Consider the following 19,363-nt stretch of genomic DNA (forward strand, 5'->3'; position numbering starts at 1 on the left):
CACCCACCTTCATGTAATTTCTCTTCGGTCTTAATAAATGACACCTGGAAAATCCAGCTGGTTTGCCCAAGTCAGAAACCTGGGCGGCATCTATAGGTTCTTGAGCTAGTATGTGTCATTGCCCTTTAGCCATCTGGTGATATCTACGGACACCTTTCAAAATAATGTTTTTAAGTATAGAAGACCATTATGGAAATCAGTAATATGGAAATACAGTTCTATGTGGATAATTTGGAATCTGTGAATTTTCCCTCTCTCTCTTATCTCTCACAGTGGTTCAGTATCTGTCACAGTCACCTTCTGAACAGCAGTCAGACATTTCATTTTGTCTAACTTCACTGCTGCTTCCTTAATTCAGGCTTCATCCTCTCTCACTTGAATTACTGCAATAATTCAAGTAAACGAAATAGAGCGCCCGTCTAATCATAACCTAGTTTTGACAGTTATCAACCTAATACCTCAACTAACTTTCCAGTCCCTGCTTGATGATGATGATGATGGTTTTAGAGGTTCTTTTTTTTTTTGGAGTAAATTTTATAAACATTGAAATGCTTAAATCTTAGATATACAATTTTGATACACGAATTCACAGCCCATCCTTCCTGGTATAAAACTCACACCTGTTTGAAGACACAGAGCATTTCCATCTTCCCAGAAGTTTCCTCTTCCCTTGCCTTTCCAGTCAAGCTCTCTGCCCTGCAGGGGCAACCACTGTTCTGATTTTGTAAATCTTAGTTTAGTTTTCCCTATTCTAGAATTTCATACAACTGGTATCATACAGTATATATTCTTTTGTGCCCATCTTTCATCCATGTGGTGTGTGTCAGATTCATTCATGAAGTTGCCTATATTAGTAGTTCATTCCGTATTATTGTTGAATATTAGCCCATTGTATAAATAAACCACAATTTGCTTGTGAATCTCCTGTTGATGGACATTTTGGTTGTTTTGATTTTTGACTATTGTGAATAAAGTTGCTTTGAACATTCTTGAAATCTTTTTGTGGGCATATGTTTTTGTTTCTCTTGGATAAATACCTAGCAGTGGGGTTGAAGGGTAGGTTATGTTGACTTGTGTAAAAAAATTGCTAGATCTTTTCCAGAAGTACCATTTCACTTCCCGCTAGCAAGGTATGAGTATTCCAGTTGTACCACATCCTCACTAACATTTGTATTATCAGTGTTTTAATCTTGATGTTTTGGTGGGTGCATAATGATGTCTCAATGTGGTTGTATTTTGCATTTCCCTGGTGATTAATGATGTAAAGCATTATTTCTCATTTGACATTCACATATTTTCTTTTGGGAAGTGTCTATCCAAGCTTTTTTTTTTGGCCTATTTTGTTAAAATTTTTTTATTAGAGAGTTATAGGATTAAAAAATTCTAGACATAAATCCCTTATCAGATGTATATTTGGTGAATTTTTTCTCCAAATCTGATACATATCTATTAATTTTTCTAGTGTTATTTTTCTCAAGCAGGAAATTTTCATCTTTCTTTTCTGATATTGCTTTCTGTTTCCCATCTGAGAAATCTTTACCTTATCCCCTATGAAGATGTTCTGTGTTTTCTTCTAAAAGTGTTATATCTTAGCTTTCACATTTATATCTATAAGCCATCTTGAATTAATTTTTGTGCATAGTGTGAGATGAGGATATCTTTTTCCACATGGATATTTAGCTGTTTCAGCATAATTTGTTGAAAAGATTCTCCTTACTTTGCTGAATTGCTTTGGTGACTTTGTCAAACACCAATTGCCTATATAATTGTGGATCTACTTCTGGACTATCGATCTGCTTCTATTCTGTCCTGTTGATCTATTTGTCTATCTTTATACCAATTTTGCACTCTAGATTAAAGATAAGTTGAAGTCATGTAGTGTACGTTTCTCTTTTTTTAAAAAATAATTTTATTTATTTATTTAATTTTTATTTATTGGCTGCATTGGGTCTTCATTGCTGCACATGGGCTTTCTGTAGTTGCGGAGAGTGGGGGATACTCTTCCTTGTGGTGCACGGGCTTCTTATTGTGGTAGCTTCTCTTGTTGTGCAGCATGGGCTCTAGGTGCATGGACTTCGGTAGTCGTGGTGCGTGGGCTCAGTAGTTGTGGCTCACAGGCTCTAGAGCACAGGCTCAGTAGTTGTGGTGCACGGGCTTAGTTGCTCTGAGGCATGTGGGATCTTCCTGGACCAGGGCTCAAACCCATGACCCCTGCGTGGGCAGGCAGATTTTTAACCACTGTGCCACTAGGAAAGCTCATGTAGTGTAAGTTTCTAATCTTTGTTCTTTTCTGAGGATTGTTTTACTTTTCTAGATGCTTTACATTTCCAACTAGATTTTAGAATTAATATGTCAGTTTTTATTTATAAAACCCTGCTGGGATTATGATTGGGTTGCATTGACTCAACTGGTTAATTTACATGCAGTTTATTGGTTAGCTAGGGATTTGGGGGGATTTTATTTGCAGATTTTAGTGTTCACTCCCTTTGTGACTTTCTCACTTGCAACATTTCCCTGTAAGTTTCTGGCAGTTCTGCCTTCCCTGAAATCATCTGACATTTCAGTTAAGTAAGGAAGCTGAGGCTTTCTGCAGTCCCAGCTATGTGTGGATTGGGGGTGCTCTCAGGCAAAAATTTGCAAACCTGCAAATTTCATCCAATCGCTGCTCCAGTTTTTGCCTGACCTTGGTAGCTTTTCAGTGTTTTAGTAGCTAAAAAAAAATTACCCAGATACTATCATTGTTATTTGTGGAACAGTTGTTATGACCAAAGTGCTCTGCTATTAGGAAAAGACAGAACACCTCCTTTAACTACCATATAGTGATTTCCTTGCCCCTTCTTCCACCTCCACTAATCTATCTCTACAAGGTCCCCAGAGTGATCTTTCAAAAATGCAAATGTGAGCAGACCATTCCCTGATTTAAAGCCCATCAGTAGCTCCTCATTGCTTTCATCCTTCCTCATTGTTTTCCCATCTTCTTTTTCTAGTTTTTCCATACTTATCTCATGTGCTCTTTAGTTTTATTGAGCCATTATGCATTCCCTAGACACATCCTTCCCTGGAAAATCTCTTCTTCTTTGCACATATAATGGTTCCTTTTTGAAATGCCTGTACCTTCTTTGTAGCCTGGCTAACTCCTAAGGTCCTTCAAAAGTCACCTCAAAGCATCAACCCTTAGGGAAACTTCCTCAAATTGTGTTACTCATACTCTCTTCTTTTCTCATTGTTCTTGCTATATTTTAGTATCATAGAGCTTATCAACTTGTAGTTAATTATTTAATGACTTATTTGTTACCCTAAGTATTGAGGCTGTGAGCTCCTTTAGAGAAGGGTCTATGTCTTAGTTACTATTGATTGTCCATCACCTCGTATTCTTGTCAAAGTAAAGGAAGGAGGATGGATGGGCTTTATAGCCAAATTATCGTTGCTTTGTAAATGCAAATTATAAATTGTAGGTATTTGACCATCCTAAATTATTTTCCCTCAGACCTCTTGCTCATGGCCCTGGATATTTTATTGCCAATGTGAAATTAACAAGATAAAAGTAGAACCATAGAAATGCCTCAATCATCCAGAACAAAGCCTTCTGAGAGCCTCAGAAAATGTATCGTCAAGATTAAAAAAAATATATATATATATATATATTCCTTTAAAGAGACTAAAGGACATCCATAAGTAGAAAGCAGTGACAAAATACCTAAAGAACCAATTATGCAAAGATTTCACTTATTGAGATGTAATTTAAAATTTTGTGGACACAAAGGAAAAGGCTGATTATTATTTCAAAAATTAAACATCTCTTATGGTAATTCTATTTTTAGTTTTTCAAGGAACCTCCATACTGTTCTCCATAGTGGCTGTATCCATTTACATTCACACCAACAGTGCAAGAGCGTTCCCTTTTCTCCACACCCTCTCCAGCATTTGCTGTTTGTAAATTTTCTGATGATGCTCATTCTCACCAGTGTGATGTGATACCTCATTGTAGTTTTGATTTGCATTTCTCTAATAATTAGTGATGTTGAGCAGCTTCTCATGTGTCTCTTGGCCATCTGTATGTCTTCTTTGGAGAAATGCCTGTTTAGGTCTTCTGCCCATTTTTTTGATTGGGTTGTTTGTTTTTTTGATATTGAGCTGCATGAACTGTTTATATATTTTGGAGATGAATCCTTTGTCTGTTGATTCATTTGCAAATATTTTCTCCCATTCTGAGGGCTGTCTTTTCATCTTGCTCATAGTTTTCTTTGCTGTGAAGAAGCTTTGAAGTTTCATTAGGTCCCACTTATTTATTTTTGTTTTTATTTCCATTACTCTAGGAGGTGGGTCAAAAAAGATCTCGCTGTGATTTATGTCCAAGCGTGTTCTTCCTATGTTTTCCTCTAGCAGTTTTATGGTGTCTGGCCTTACATTTAGGTCTTTAATCCATTTTGAGTTTATTTTTGTGTATGGTGTTAGGGAGTGTTCTAATTTCCTTTTTTTTTTTTACATGTAGCTGTCCAGATTTCCCAGCACCACTTATTGAAGAGACTGTCTTTTCCTCATTGTATATTCTTGCCTCCTTTGTCATAGATTAGTTGACCATAGTTTATCCCTGGGCTTTCTATCTTGTTCCATTGATGTGTATTTCTGTTTTTGTGCCAGTACCATATTGTCTTGATCACTGTAACTTTGTAATATAGTCTGAAGTCAGGGAGTCTGATTCCTCCAGCTCTGTTTTTTTCCCTCAAGATTGCTTTGGCTATTCGGGGTCTTTTGTGTCTCCATACAAATTTTAGGATTTTTTGTTCTAGTTCTGTAAAAAAATGCCATCGGTAATTTGATAGGGATTGCGTTGAATCTGTAAATTGCTTTGGATAGTATAGTCATTTTCACAATGTTGATTCTTCCAACCCAAGAACATGGTATATCTCTCCATCTGTTTGTGTCCTCTTTGAGTTCTTTCATTAGTGTCTTATAGTTTTCTGAATACTGGTCTTTTACCTTCTTAGTTAGGTTTATTCCTAGGTATTTTATTCTTTTTGTTGCAATGGTGAATGGAATTATTTCCTTAATTTCTCTTTCTTATCTTTCATTGTTAGTGTATAGAAACGCAAGAGATTTCTGTGTGTTAATTTTGTATCCTGCAACTTTACCAAATTCATTGATTAGTTCAAGTAGTTTTCTGGTGGCATCTTCAGGATTTTTCTATGTATAGTATCATATCAGCTGCAAACAGCATCTCTTCAAGCTTTACACTACATGGCCAGCAACATGGCACAGAGGACACTGACAGAAGCTTGACCACAGCTGCTCTTGATATTGCCGGACACAGGGAGCCAAAATCTTTGCACGTTTACTTGGATGGGTCAACCAACTTTTCCTTCTTTCTCCCTTTCTCCTTTTCTTCCTCTCTCTCATTTCTCTTTCTCTCCTCCCTCCCTCCCTTGCTTCTTCCCTTCCTTCCTTCCTCTCTTCCTTTTTTCTCCTTTCTTTCTTTCTTCCTTCCCTCCCTCCTTCCCTCCTTCCTTCCTTCCTTTCCCTCTTTCCCCACTTTTTCAAAGGGTTTTTTTTTCTTGCAATTAATGATTATTTAATTATTCCCCCCTTCTTCCTCTATTTTTCCCTTCTCCCCTTAGATTACTCTGTGGAACATTACCTTCCTATGTTCACTCCACTTTTGCTTCAAGCCTCCCAGCGGTACACTTGGCCCCTCAAATGCCTCTCCTTTCTCACAAGGTCCTCTCCTTTTACCATTCCTTAAAACACTGATAATCCACTTCCTCTAAGTTCCACTGGACTAGTTGATAACGTGTTTGCAAGTGTGTATGGGGATGTACACTCTTTTTTAAACTTCTAATTATAAAATAATGAATGCATTATTCATCTAGAATAGATAATATAGGATAAAAATTGAAAATTTCTCATTTAAATACACCTGCTCCCAAAACATCTCTTTCCCCAGCCCCAGAGGTAACCGCACTTAACCATTTGCTGTGTTGTGTGTCCTTCCATATTTTTTCTAAGCATCTACACATGCTTATGTATAGCAAAATGATGAAAATATTTGCCCACTAGTATGGTAATATATATAAATAATAATTCATCACTTAAAAATATATTCTCTTCTATTCTCTAAGTGAACTAAACTGTATATAAGTGCCCACCAAGTGATATAACTCAGAGGGCAAATCATTCATCATATCATTCTGATAATTTCCAAAGCATATATTGGTTTCTAGTTGGTGTGGAGCAGGCATCTCTAGCTAAGTGATAGCCCTATATGAACCATGGTTTGAAATAAGAAACACCTTAATCTATTCCACAATTCACTTATTGCATTGATAAGTATCAGGCATTGAGCCCAGGGTTTTGTTACAGCCAGAAGGTAGCTGGACACACACCTGAATGCACGGATATGGGGAGCTGGTGCTTTGGCCTCCAGGGAATCGCTCCTGGAAGCCACCTGCTGCACTGTCCCATCCATCAATGCTGGGCTCCAGGTACCTCTGCACTAGCTCTGCTTCCTAGTCCAGTCACTGCCTCTGTGGCCACCACTGGATAGTGTCATTGAGTGATTTGTATACTTCATAAGCAGAGGATTTCTCTTTTCCCATTGATATGGAAGTCTTTAAATAGTTTACCAAAGGATATGGCTGTAGCAGTGTATAAAATATGTATATCAACCCTGTATGTATTCCACACACATTAAATTCATTGTATGTGTATATGTGTGTACATGTGTGTACCTAAGCATTTATGCATCCACAGACCCCAAAACAAAGGCACAGTTAGGTAGGCAAGAAATAAGAATGGCAGAGGTACCCAGGGTAGAAAGTGAAGGAGAAGAAGAAAGAGTGCAGGTCCAGAGAAGTATCAGCATTTACCCTCCTGGAATGAGCATCTGTCGGCCAGACTTTAAGAAAATTCCTTGAGTGTTATCCTTTCCTCATTGTCCTCTGAAGGATACTTAGCATTTGCATTTTTCTGAGCACTAAAGGCCACAGACTGTTCCTCTGGATCGTTCATCTGGTTCCCCCATTTAGATGAGAAGAACTAACCCTCAGTGGAGCATACATTTCCAGGAGCCAAGGAGTTAAAAAAAATAAAGAAACAAAGAAAAGCAGAGAAAGAGAGAAGGAAGAGAGAAGTGAGTCAGAGGACTTCTGCCTGTGCGTCTGAGTCAGCTTAGTGTGTTTAAAAAAAAAAAGAAAGCTGTGTGCGGAGACCTGCCTGGAAAAACTGCTGAATGGAAAGACTTGAGAATAGCTTATAGACTTTGATGGCAGATGAAGAATTTTCACGTCTTTTCGGAAATGGTGAGCGGCCGCTAATAACGCTCCTGTGACATCACAGAAACCTTGACGGTTGCTCGTCCTTCTCATTCTCTTATTAAACCTATCCCACCTCCTTTTCATAGAGGACCTTAGCACAAGGGGGTTAGGGAGAGAAGAGGAGGGAACAAGGCAGGTGAAGGTGCTGGTCTACCTGACAACCATGTTCTCCCACCAATCAGGTGGTCTTTTTGGAGGAGATGCCATTTGGTAGAGGTGACCTGGGAGCACTCGCTACTATCAGCAACTCAGACATGTGGGACCGCTGGAAAGAAAAACACCCCTGGATGGGGGGAAGGTTGAGTTCAATTTTATTTTTTATTGTGTGTGTGTTGGGGGATGGTAAATTTGTGTTATGGGCGCGTGAACTTGCAGCAGAAGAGCAGATGCAATTTTATTATATTCATGCACATAAGAGGGAATGTTTTAATTTTATTTACAGAAGGGGGAAAAAAAACCCTCCGGGGTTAAAGATTTGATGTAGTGGAAGTTGGATCGAAGCTTCTAGTTTCACTCCGTTTTCATGAACATGTAACTTTCTGAGGAAAATCTCCATTTGACTGACCTACTTCAAAGTTGGATTTTTACAAAAGCAGCTTGGACAATTGGAGTTAAAATTATTCCTCCTTTTTAAACAGTGAAAATGTTTTTAGTGTACTTTTCATGTTGTACAAACTATGACCGTGAATTCTGTTTGATTTGGTATTGACTATGTTGACAAGTTTAAATACAGTCCACATGCAGGCCTCTATTAAATTCTGTGTGTTTCACTATTTGTTTTCATAAAAAGTAGAATTTGTCTTTTTTTTTTTTTTAAGTAACAATTGCTTTCCCCTCTGGTGTTAGGAAATGCATCAGCGTGTCTCTAAAGGTTAGGTGAGCATTGTTATAACTGCCCTAATTCAATGGCAGTTAGAGACACCAGTCCAGGGCATGGACCCACCAGGCAACTTACAAACATGTTCTTGTTACTAAATCGCTCTGTAAAGCAAAGTTCATTCTCTAGAACTAAAATTTCAGTTGAATGTCAAGGATCCTTTTGCCGGAACCTAGTAGAATTTTGAAACATTGACCCAAATTAGCCAGAAATATTTTAAGGTACCCAGTTAAGAGAGTAAGTTTAAGGGACTGAAGAAAGTTTGGTAAAGTATCTCCAGACTTGCTTACTCATCTATAAACCTCAGAGGTATTACCACGTATAGTGTCTATGCATTTAGATATATGATTTTTCTCACCTCCTAGGTACTTACCCTGTTGGGATAGAAAGAACATGGATTTAGAGTCAGTCTTGGATTTGAGTCACTTTATTACTTCTGTGGCCTTCAGCAGGTTATAGAGACTCTGTAAGCCTGTTTCCTCATCTAGGAAATGAAGATAATGCCTGCAGGGTAGTACTGGAGTGAGGATTAACTCAGATTAATTTTATAAAACCTGGGCCTACATTAAGCATTCAGAAAACATCAGTTTCTTCATTTTTCTTGTTCCTTGATTGTCATTATTTATCTGTTTGTTTTTCTTTCTGAGCCTTGGTTTCTCCTTAGTTTAGGCAGAAGGTGATCTTGAAGTATCTAAATCTCAATTCTGATTGGTCTTTTGTCTTACCTTGATGAACAGCCACCCATTCAGGCCAGCTTCCTGATCAGTATCTTGTTTCTCAGTTCCTGTGCACTCTGTTGGGTGCATGGAGACCCCAACACATGGGTACCCCTCAGGGTCACTATTTCAGGCCTCCAGCATCTCCTGGGGGTCAGGTCACCGTTTCAGGCTGAGTCTCTAAAGCAGTAATCTATTTCTTTGGCAAAGAGCCTAATGGCATCTTCTCTGCAAGTTAATCATATTTATTCACTCTGATCAAAGTGGGGATTTTCCCAAATTGTCCTGTCTTTGCAGAGTGTTTCCTACCATTATGTGCTATAAATGTAGCATCATTCTATGTTCCTACTTGTTTTTGCTAATATAAGAGAAATCCCATTATAAATAATTCCAAGGGATTTTGCCGATTATTTCACTGGTTCAAAGTAAGAGGACAGTTCCCTAGAATGTGGAGCTGCTGTCACAGAGTTTGTAGATGTAAAATGGGGTATTATGCGATTGCCCTGTGGGCCCCATCTTGTGCAGAATGGCGTCTGCTGAGAGAAAGCAAACAGGGGAGCAGACCTCTGTATCTGGCGATTCTCCCCATACTGCAACATTAACCCAGAGTGTTTTATTTCATTGTGACACTGACTCACCCTTCCTCTCTCCACCCCCGTTGTCCAGCTCCGCTGTGCTCTGGCCCCACTAGTTCTAGCGTTGCACTGACTTATGCCTCCTTCATCCTAAGGCAGGGAGAAAGCTGGTCTTTACTAATGAAACTATGAAAACAGAAATGCCACCACTTTCAAGACAAATAATATATGCTTGTTGACCGTATGAATACAACAACTTGGAATAACTGCCGGCTGTTTTCCAAATATTTGAGGCCTATTTAAGTAAAGAGACATGGATAATTTGAAACCGGAATGCTTTTTTTCCCTTTTTTCTTTCTTTCTTTTTAATATTAGCAACAAATGTGATGAAACCTTAAAAACTAATTGTTGTTAGGAGTGGTTGCCTCTGGGGAGTAGGACCAGGAGCCGGTCTGGGGACTTAGGCTGTTCATTATAAACCATTCTGCATGCTTTCTTTTTTTAAAATCAGATGTATGTATTCCTTTGAATTTTTTTTTGATACCTCCCTTATGTAGGCTCAGTTCAGTTTAAGTAGAAATCTATTGAGTGCCTTGTGCCAGACATTGTGCTGGTCATCTCAGCTCAGGGATGGGTAACAACTGGCTCTTGCTTGTGAGTTCGCAGTCTAGTTGGAGACGCAGAACAGACCAAAGGCATATTTAAATATGAGAGAGGTCACCATGGAGTTAAGTATCTTCCTCCCTAGATGTTCTATTCATACTTTTATTTTTAATTTCTGTCTTTATGATGAGTGTATCTCAACAGCATTCTAATGATCACGATTTTGGTTTTAGTGGAAAAATAATAGATGAAATTTTATCTAAGCTTCCCCAACATGGAAGCTTCCAGAATGAGTCAAAGAGAGAGACATAAAACCAGTCCATTAGTTTTATTTTGCTACTTTCTCTCCAGGCATGAGTGCACAACAGTGTACAGTGGACCTAAATCATAAATCGGAATAAGGCTGTGCACGTACCAGGACATTCTTTATTCCTTGAACCCCACAGCTGCCAATTCCTGTGTCCACACCCAGTGGTTTTTACTGACTTCCAGTGATTCTGGTGCACCCAAGAGCAGTGTCATCTTATTATTAGAAGGTGTTTCCCAAGTCGAGTTAGAGGCAAGCCAAGCATCTGTCTCAGACCCTAAGTCCTTCTGGTTTTACTGACAAGGCTTCCAGACTCATCTGGGTCTGGTGGACAGATTTGAGTAAACCTATCGGCTTGTTCAGTAGTTAATGGGGCTCCACTTTCCGCAAAGGGCAAAGCAGCATCACCCTGCATATCATCAGTCATTTTGATTTTTAAAGTCATTTTGATTTTTAAAATATCATTGAACTATAGCATTAAAATAGCATTGAAATGAAGATTCATGTTTTGTAATGTCTACCTATTCCTCTCTCTTGTTCAAGAGAAAATTTGCTTAAATTTGTACAAAAAATCCTTTTGGTTTAATTTTATGGGTTTGTGATTTCCACCACACCAGAAATATCTGCAATAGGTATGATACATATCACATGATATGAATCTTGTTTTACACAAACTAATTGGTAAAAACTTTATTAGGGGTTTAAGAAAGTGATTTGTGCAAAAATGAATGAATATGACTTCAAAAATAAGACATAAACTCAGATTGGGAATAAAAAGCAGAATCATACCAAACTAGAAGTTGACGATCGTATAGATTCAACTTCTACTTATTTCATTCAATGATTGCCTTAAATAAATGGAGTAGGTAACTGCCTATGTTTTATCAGTTGACTGTAAGACTATATGATGATATCAAATTTTTAAATAAATAAACATACCTTAAAAACTCCTAAAATATGTTATTAAAATCCACCTGGGTATAACTAATTACCTGTTAAAAAGAATATTTCATTGTTATCAACCAGTGAATGGTACTGCTTTTATCTTCACTGACTGATTAGAACAATTCTGTTTTTAAAAATTTGTTTTATTGAAGTACAGTTGATTTAGAATATTGTGCTAATTTCTGTTGTACAGCAAAGTGATTCAGTTATACACATATAAATGTATATACATTCTTTTTCATATTCTTTTCCGTTATGGTTTATCACAGGATATTGAATATAGTTCCCTGTGCTCTACAGTAGGACCTTGTTGTTTATCAATTATATACATAATAGTTTTTGCATCTGCTAATCCCAAACTCCCAATCTATCCCTCCCCCACAGCCCCTCTGCCCTGGCTATCACAAGTCTGTAGAATAATTCTTCACAGCTCACTTTAAACCCGTTTCTTTGGTTGAGATAACTTTTACTTTAGTTCCAAATTTTCAGGTACAGTTGGGGTCAAAATCTTTTTACAGAACTTTGTCCTCAACTGCCATAGCTGGATTCTACCTGAGCCAGAATTGATCTACTGTGTTTAACGTGCTGTGGCTTCTCCTGCATCTGCTCTTATTTCTCCCTTGAAAGTGGCAGAAGCAGAAAGCGTGATTATTATTGTGTAGTAGGGCTGCATAATCAGCGTGATGAATCCCTATGTATAAATGCTGTCTTTTCTCAGAATCTCCTGACCCACTTTCCATTTTTCGAGATGACAAAATTGTCTTTCTTTCCTTCCTGACTTCTTCAGAAATCTCTTACAGTAACTGGTATTTTCATCGCTGGCACCTCTAACTATTACAGCGTGCCTCTCAGATAGAATACAGAGTGCCCACATTTCATCTTATAAAAGAAGTGCTTTTCTGCAACAGTTAGTTTCTCTGATGAAACCACCATATGGTCCATTTAATCCAAAACTCAAAAGATTTGAGAGCACAGTTTAACAGCCATTCAATCAAGCTGCAGCAATTTCTTTTTTCCCTTCATGTGATGGAGGGGCTGGGGGAAGGTTTGGCTTGGAAGGCAAGAATACAAGGAACGGGGCGGGGGGTGGGGGGGAGGAGATTTCCTGATGATCCAGTGGTTAAGACTCTGCACTTCCATTGCAGGGGACGTGGGTTTGATCCCTGGTCAGAGAACTAAGATCCCGCATGCCCCGTGGCAAAAGAGGAAAAAAAAAAATACAATACAAGAGCTGCCTGAGGAGGGAGGGGACAAAGTTCAGGGCACCTGGGTGCGCCAGGGCACAGCAGGATTTTACCTGGGTGAGGAAGAGGGGGAGGTGGGCCGTGCACCAGGTCTGCTGGTCTCCCTTTCCCCTAGAGCATGGCCTTCACTTACTTTTTGTCTGAAGCAGCTGGAAGGATATTTTTTTTGTTGTTATTCTGAGTCAGTGCTTAGCTTTTGAAGAAGCAGCTTGGGGAGAGTCATCTATTGTCATCCCCTCTGGGTTTCAGCTCAGTGTGATAAGGTTACTTAAATATGTGTGTGTTTTTAGATGGTTATGAAAATAAACTACTCATGTTCATGTGACTTGCCTTCTCCCCACTGTTGAGCCCTGCCAAGGGTTGCAGGGAACAGCAACTTTCAATTCTTCTAGCTGTTTTTCCTGGTATTTGTTTACCTCTTCACTTTTATTTATTTATTTTTTTATATTTTAATATACACATTTTTATTAGGTAATACATGAAGTTAAATTTCCTGGGTAAGATAATTTCATTATTGTTATTTAGAAGAAGACCCTTGTTCGTAGGAGATATATTTTGAGCTAATTGGGGCAGACTGTCATCATGTCTGCAATTACTTTTAAATGATTGTCCTCTTCATTTTTTAAACACCATGTTTGTGCTACTGTTACTTGATTTTGCCCTTTGGAGACATTATAACATGTTACAATACTGGCTTCTTTCTATGAATGATGAGGTGTTAGACTAACAGCCCTGTGTCCCATCTTCCTCATCCTCTCTCTTCCTCATATATTTACATCAAAGGTTTGGGTTAAATTTAGTGATTATATTATTTGTACTGTAATATTATATAACATTTTAAATGATAGCTAACAATATTGGGTACTCTCTAGATGCAAGACACTGTTTAAGAGCTTTAGACACGTATTAACTTATCTTTGTAGCAACAATATCAAGTAGGTACTGTTATTTTTTTCTATTATGCAGATAATAGAAAATGTAACCTTGAGACATAGGTTAAATCACTTTTTCAAAGTCATAAAGGTAGTAGTTGGTGGAGCCAGATTCCAAAGCAAAGGAAATCTGGCTCTAGAGTCTGGTTTTTTTTTTTTTTTCATTCATGTATTTATTCCACAATTAAAATCAATCATAATTTAAAGCCATAATATTTTTAAAAGGTAAAGGAGAATTTGTGTCACATCTATACTAATAAAACAGACATTGGTCTAAAGTGCAACATTAAACAGGTGTTCTGTTCCCAAGGTGGAATAAATACATAACAATTATACATAAAATTTCACTAAAGATCTGAGATGATGCAAATAACCCTTTGAAACAAACTGCCCAATGAACAGAGGCACGATGCAGATAATTTCTATTAACATTTTACTGCAAGATGGAAAAATCCCCAAGGTGACTACTAACTCAAAATCTTTCATGTGCCTGGCCTTAGCTTCTGTCTTCCTTTCTCAGTCACATCCAAATCCAGAAGGGCTTGTCCACCCCATGCTGAAAACTCCACCATAAGTCCCCAAGGACCTCGGCACAGACTGCCATTAATGAGCCTGTGTACAACCTTCATTCAGAACCTCCAGGGAAATCAGGAGCCCAAATGCGGAGAGCAGCAGCATTTCTTTAAACGACAGTTTTAATTGTCAAATGAGCTCTGCCAGGCCATGTGCATTTCATAACAAACAAAAATATCTTAATTTCTGTTTTTCTTGAAGAATGTTACGTAGTAGGCTATTCAAGTAAAAATGAAAAAAAAAATTTATGGAAATAATGAAAAATGAAAATTCAAAGGATTTATGCTAAAAAGCATCATTTGTTTCTGGGCTGTGATGCCATGTAGAGGGCGATCAGGCAGTAGATGGTCCCTCCCACGGTCAGCGCCATGGTGGTCCGGTAAAGCATTTGGTCAGGCAGGCCTCGTTTCAGGTGGATGGGCACACCGTCGGATTTCTGGAAAAACTTCTGCAGCTCTGGAACTTTATTTTTCCCAGCATAATCATATACAGTAGAATTGGAACTCAGTTTAGTTGGTGTGGCAAATATGATAGGTGGTGCTTCTGTGGAAACCACAGGCCTTAATCCCTGGGGGCTGTAGGCGTCGGAAGCCCACGCTCCCGTCAGCTTCTGCATGAAGCCACTAAACTTATAATACATGTCGCCTGGCGTCCACGGCCCGCAGCCACTGCCTGCGCGACCGCCCTAGAGAAGGACCCGGCCTTCCCGGGTGTCGGCCGAAGGCTCGCTCAGCTCAAGGACCTAGAGTCTGTTTTTAACCACTACACTCTTTAAATTACTGTGATTTTGTACAAACTGTTCATAGAGGAGCTGTATATACATGTACTATCACTTCTTTTCTTTCCTTTCATTTCATTTACAGTCCCTTCATTCTTTTCACTATCACTCTATTTTTTTTTTTTCCTTTTGGAGCTCTTACTACCTGGAGGTTGGGTGTCCTGAATTGATCCTCTAATTATCTTACCTTTATATCGGCATTATCTTTTGTCCTACATTCTGGAAGATTGCCTGAACTTTATCTTTTAACTCTTCTCTTGACTTTTTCTTCCGTGAAGTTTTTAAATCCCAAGAACTGTTTATTTGAGAGCGCGTTCCTTTGTGCATTTTTCAGTTCCTTCTTCCAGACTGTGTGTTTTGGTCCTGTCTTTTGTATTAGTGGCTTTGTTAGGAGATCTTGGCCATCAGTTCACGTAGATGGGGAGGCTCTAAGGAGCTGATGGGATGCACCCTGAGGGGGGCCCAGATTCTCCAGTTAGCCAGTCTCGCTGCCCAGTGGTCTGGGATCTGCAGATCTGTTCAGTTGAAGGATCCCTGGTTACCACCATCTGGAAGCTTTTCCCATGGGCAGGTCAGATTATCCAGGATAGAATCTTCCAGACTTATCCCTGGGCTCCCGTGCCTGCCACAGGAGCCGAGCGTGGGGCAGGGACAGAGAGATCTCATTATGGGTGTTGACTTTCACTCAGTTCTCCCTTTTCAGGCTCATATTTGCCGCTGTACCACCCTCACATCCTCGCAAGCCTCCCACTTGTGCCCGTTGTTCCTGAGCACACCTCTTTTAATTTCTCTAGAAAGAAAATCTCTCATCTCCAGCGTGGTCTCCTGCTGAGCGGGGGTCAGGAGGGTTCTCTGCACCTTACAGGACATCATGGCACTGCTTCCAACCCCTCAGCCTTGCTGAGGGCCTGCAGTGTACATTGGCTTCTTTTCGTGGCTTTGCCCTTTGAGAGTTTTAGCTTTCTTTGTTCTAATGGGTCGGTAATGACTTGTTTATTCAATATCCATTTTCTGGAAGACTGTGGACATTTGCTTCTTACTGTTATCACTTCTCCCTTTCTCTTTGTTCTCGCAGAATTTTACTTTTTAAATTTAATCACTCTCCTTACAGTGCATTTTGGGAAAGGAGCAGAGATAAACACCATGTTAATATGGTGTGCTTAATGGAAGTCTCATTACATCACTGTTGAAAAAATTTGTTTTCTGGAGTTTGTTTTCCTGTTAGGCTGGAAAATCCCATAGTAATTGTTTCAGAACAACAGGGTGGTTCACTGTTCGTCCTACTGGAGCCTTCCTGATGTAGACCTTTTTTCCTTTTCTCTCAAGATTAAATCCTGAGTGATCTCTTAACCGTTTTTCTCTTCCTGTCTTTATCTGTAAATGAAAAGGACTGATTGTCGGGATTCAGGAGCTGGATCTGACATTTAGGGAAACCTTTGTTCAGCCAGGCTTTTCTTGGCCTTTTCCTTTCAGGGGTCGTCTCTGAAAGTCTTTCTGTATCACGTTGAGGTACAAATGCCTGATATTGGCTTAAGGTCTAAGTGTAACTAAGGAATAAGGATAATGCTTTGGGGATGAAACTCCAATAAAAAATTTTCTCTTCTTAACCAGTTGAAAGGCTAGACTGCTTTGAGACATAAAGGCCTTTCTGGAAACCTCCATATCACACTCTGCCTGTCCTTAGAGTCACTCCAGGCCTGAGGACTACTTGGCTGAATCATTTAGTCATGGTGTGATTTAGCCATCATTTCTAGGAAGATTCCTGTGTTCACATCTCATAGCAGAGGGCTGGGGCGGAATGGCTGTAAACTTTGGCAAGGGAGTACTTTCTGCTGGGATGCCCATTGGAAGACTGTGGTGACACAGACAAGACAAAGAACATCACTGGTGAAATCATTTTGAGATTCCCATTTTTTTCCTTTTCTTTTTCTTTTTTTTTTGGCTGTGCCATGAGGCAAGATGGATCTTAGTTCCCTGACTAGGGATTGAACCCTTGTCCCCTGCAGTGGAAACACGGAGTCCTAACCACTGGACTGCCAGGGAATCCCAGAGATTCCCAGTTCTTGGACTTGCCCTGGGCAGTAACCGTGCCCGCAGGTTGAAAGAAGACACCAGAGGCGTTCGTGTCAAACTTTTAATACAGAGGTCCCCGGCCCCTGTGCTTCGGACCCTTACCAGGCAGCAGCCTGTTAGGAACAGGGCCGCACAGCAGGAGTGGGCAGCGGGCAAGGGGGCGAAGAAGCTCCATCTGCCACTCGCCATCGCTCCCCATTGCTCACGTCACCACCTGTACCATCCCCCATATTTCCCCCCACCCCCACTCCCCACCGTGGAAAAATTGTCTTCCACGAAACCGGCCCCTGGGACCAAAAAGGTTGGGAACCACTGGCTTAACAGATGCAAAGCTGGAAAGAACGGCCAATGTAATCAATAACAAAAACATGTCTCAAAATGATCTAGGTACACTGGAATGCTGGGTTAAAAATAACCAGATGACGTTACAAAGAGATAAATGTAAAATCTTATTTGGGAGTTTAAAAAAATCAGTGGTCATGACGGGAGAGAAAAAAATCTACTGGCAGTAGTTCTGGTAGAGAAAAGACATTTAGGTTTTATTTGACTAAAAGCTCAATATAAGCTGCTAAATCTGAAGAGGCAACTAAAAAGCTGCATTAATGGAACCATAATGTATTGATCCTGGGAAGTAACACCCTCTTCAATGGTTAGATTCATCTGAAGCCTCGTGTTTGCTGGTGTATCTTTTATTAGATAAAGCAAAATAAGAGTTTGCCAGAGAAGGGCAATTAGCAAAGGGCCTGAGGGTTTGGAAGTGGTGTTTCAGTAGAAATCGTTGACGGAACTGGTGTTTAGATGGGAAGCTGTCTTCTACTTATTAGCTGGAAAACTTTAGGTGAGTTACTACCTGTCCTCAGTGGCTATGTGTGTGCAGTGGGGAGAGGAGAGCGCTTCTGTGTGGTGGGAGTGGGGGATGTGTGGCAGGAAGTACTGGATGATGAGAGAGGGAGAGAGGAGGTGGGTGGGGAGGAGATTATGACTAACGTGTATCTCAGGATGAGGAATCTAAAGTTTATCCTGTGCTGTAGGTAGATTACATGGTCACTCTATTATCTTCCAAACCAGGACATTGAGAGCAAAAGGGGAGCTTATTAAATACACCAGAACAATAGATCTAAAATGGGACTGCCACTGGCATCCCAGGTAAACCAGGAGGAAAGGCACTACTGGAGAGGAAAACTGCCTTTTGGGTGCCACTTAAGCAGAGCTTGGATATACTTCTGTTATGGACCAGCATTTCTGCTTTGGGTAGAAATGAGCTAAGTGAACTTTAAGAACTTATTAACCACGGCTGCAAGTGCTGCACTGCTACAGGTACTGTTGGGGTATCTGAAACAAGGTAAACAGAAACCATCCTGGCCTTCCTCAGATTTTTTTAGATGTGCATATTTGGCAGAAAGGGGGCAGACAGTTCCTTCTGAATTATGAAAGTAGAGTGTGAGAGTCTGTTCACCGGGAAGAATAATTCTGGTGTCCTTAAACACACTGGTGCCCAGGAGGCCGCCCTGGACTTGTGGAGTCAGAACAGGGGTGGGGTGCCTTAAGAAACGTGATCTGTTCTAGAGTGACACCATCCATATCTGGCATGAGCAGCAAAACACATTTATTGACTATTTGCCGGATCTGTGGTAGGATCCCATCAAAGTGCACCCAGGAGCCATCACTTGGCACCTTTAGAGGCTTAAAATGAATGTTTCAATGACACACGAACACGGAGCAAATGCCAAAGCAGTTAGACAGCCTGTCGCCTATTTAGGGCTCTGGTTCTCAGGCCCAGACTGCTCTGTCCGTACTGGTCAGAGGTATTACGGCACGCTTTTATCATTGTTACAAGGGGCAGATAATTCCTCCATGGTGGGTGGAGGCGTTATTGGGGACCAGGGGCAGGTGGCATATCACGTTGTGCCAGTGGTTCCCATGGAGAATAGTGGCTCCTCTCGGATGGGTAGGTACCTCTGTTTTTGCCTTGAGAAGAGTGTAAACACCAAGCAGGTCAGGGAGGAACCCTTCTCTGCCTTGTGACTTCTCTCCCACTGACCATCCAGTCACCACTGTGCCCAAGAACCGGACAGTGGACCTCATGACAGGTAGGGATCCCTCAGTCAAGGAGCTTGCATTAGGGAGATGCTAAGTGATCCTCTCTTGGTTTTAATTTTCACTTGTGAAAGTGACTCTACTTAGAAAGGAAGAAGTCTACACTGTGAGAATGGGTGACCCCGGACCTAAGAATTCTGTGCTTTCTAATTTTCCAAATAGAAGGATTTTATCATGGAGGCAAGAAAGAAGTGTTAGAGGAGATTAGAGGAAAAGGTTAAATTTACTGAAGAAAAAACAATTCCCCATGAAAGGCAGATCAAAATTCCTATATAGTTCCTAATTCAGAAAGCTAAAAAAAAGTGGTATTTTTTGCTCGAAACTTAAATACAC

General features: G+C 40.1%; 2 protein-coding genes across 3 annotated transcripts in view; one reads left to right on the top strand and one right to left on the bottom strand.

Moving 5' to 3' along the window:
- DGKI (diacylglycerol kinase iota) overlaps window positions 1-19,363 on the top strand; it is a 456,175-nt gene that overhangs the window by 64,074 nt on the left and 372,738 nt on the right. The gene's annotated exons all lie outside the window — the stretch shown is intronic.
- Window positions 13,670-14,793, bottom strand: LOC130852392 (cytochrome c oxidase subunit 7A-related protein, mitochondrial-like). The gene has a single exon (XM_057733403.1). The coding sequence runs from the start codon at window positions 14,720-14,722 to the stop codon at window positions 14,378-14,380; it is 345 nt and encodes a 114-aa protein (XP_057589386.1). The 5' UTR covers window positions 14,723-14,793; the 3' UTR covers window positions 13,670-14,377.

The sequence above is a fragment of the Hippopotamus amphibius genome, chromosome 4, assembly GCF_030028045.1.
Source record: "Hippopotamus amphibius kiboko isolate mHipAmp2 chromosome 4, mHipAmp2.hap2, whole genome shotgun sequence".
NCBI classification, from domain to species: Eukaryota; Metazoa; Chordata; class Mammalia; order Artiodactyla; family Hippopotamidae; genus Hippopotamus; species Hippopotamus amphibius.

Bases quoted from the DNA above. Each gene is read 5' to 3' on its own strand.
- LOC130852392 (XM_057733403.1), bottom strand. From the start codon at position 14,722: ATGTATTATAAGTTTAGTGGCTTCATGCAGAAGCTGACGGGAGCGTGG.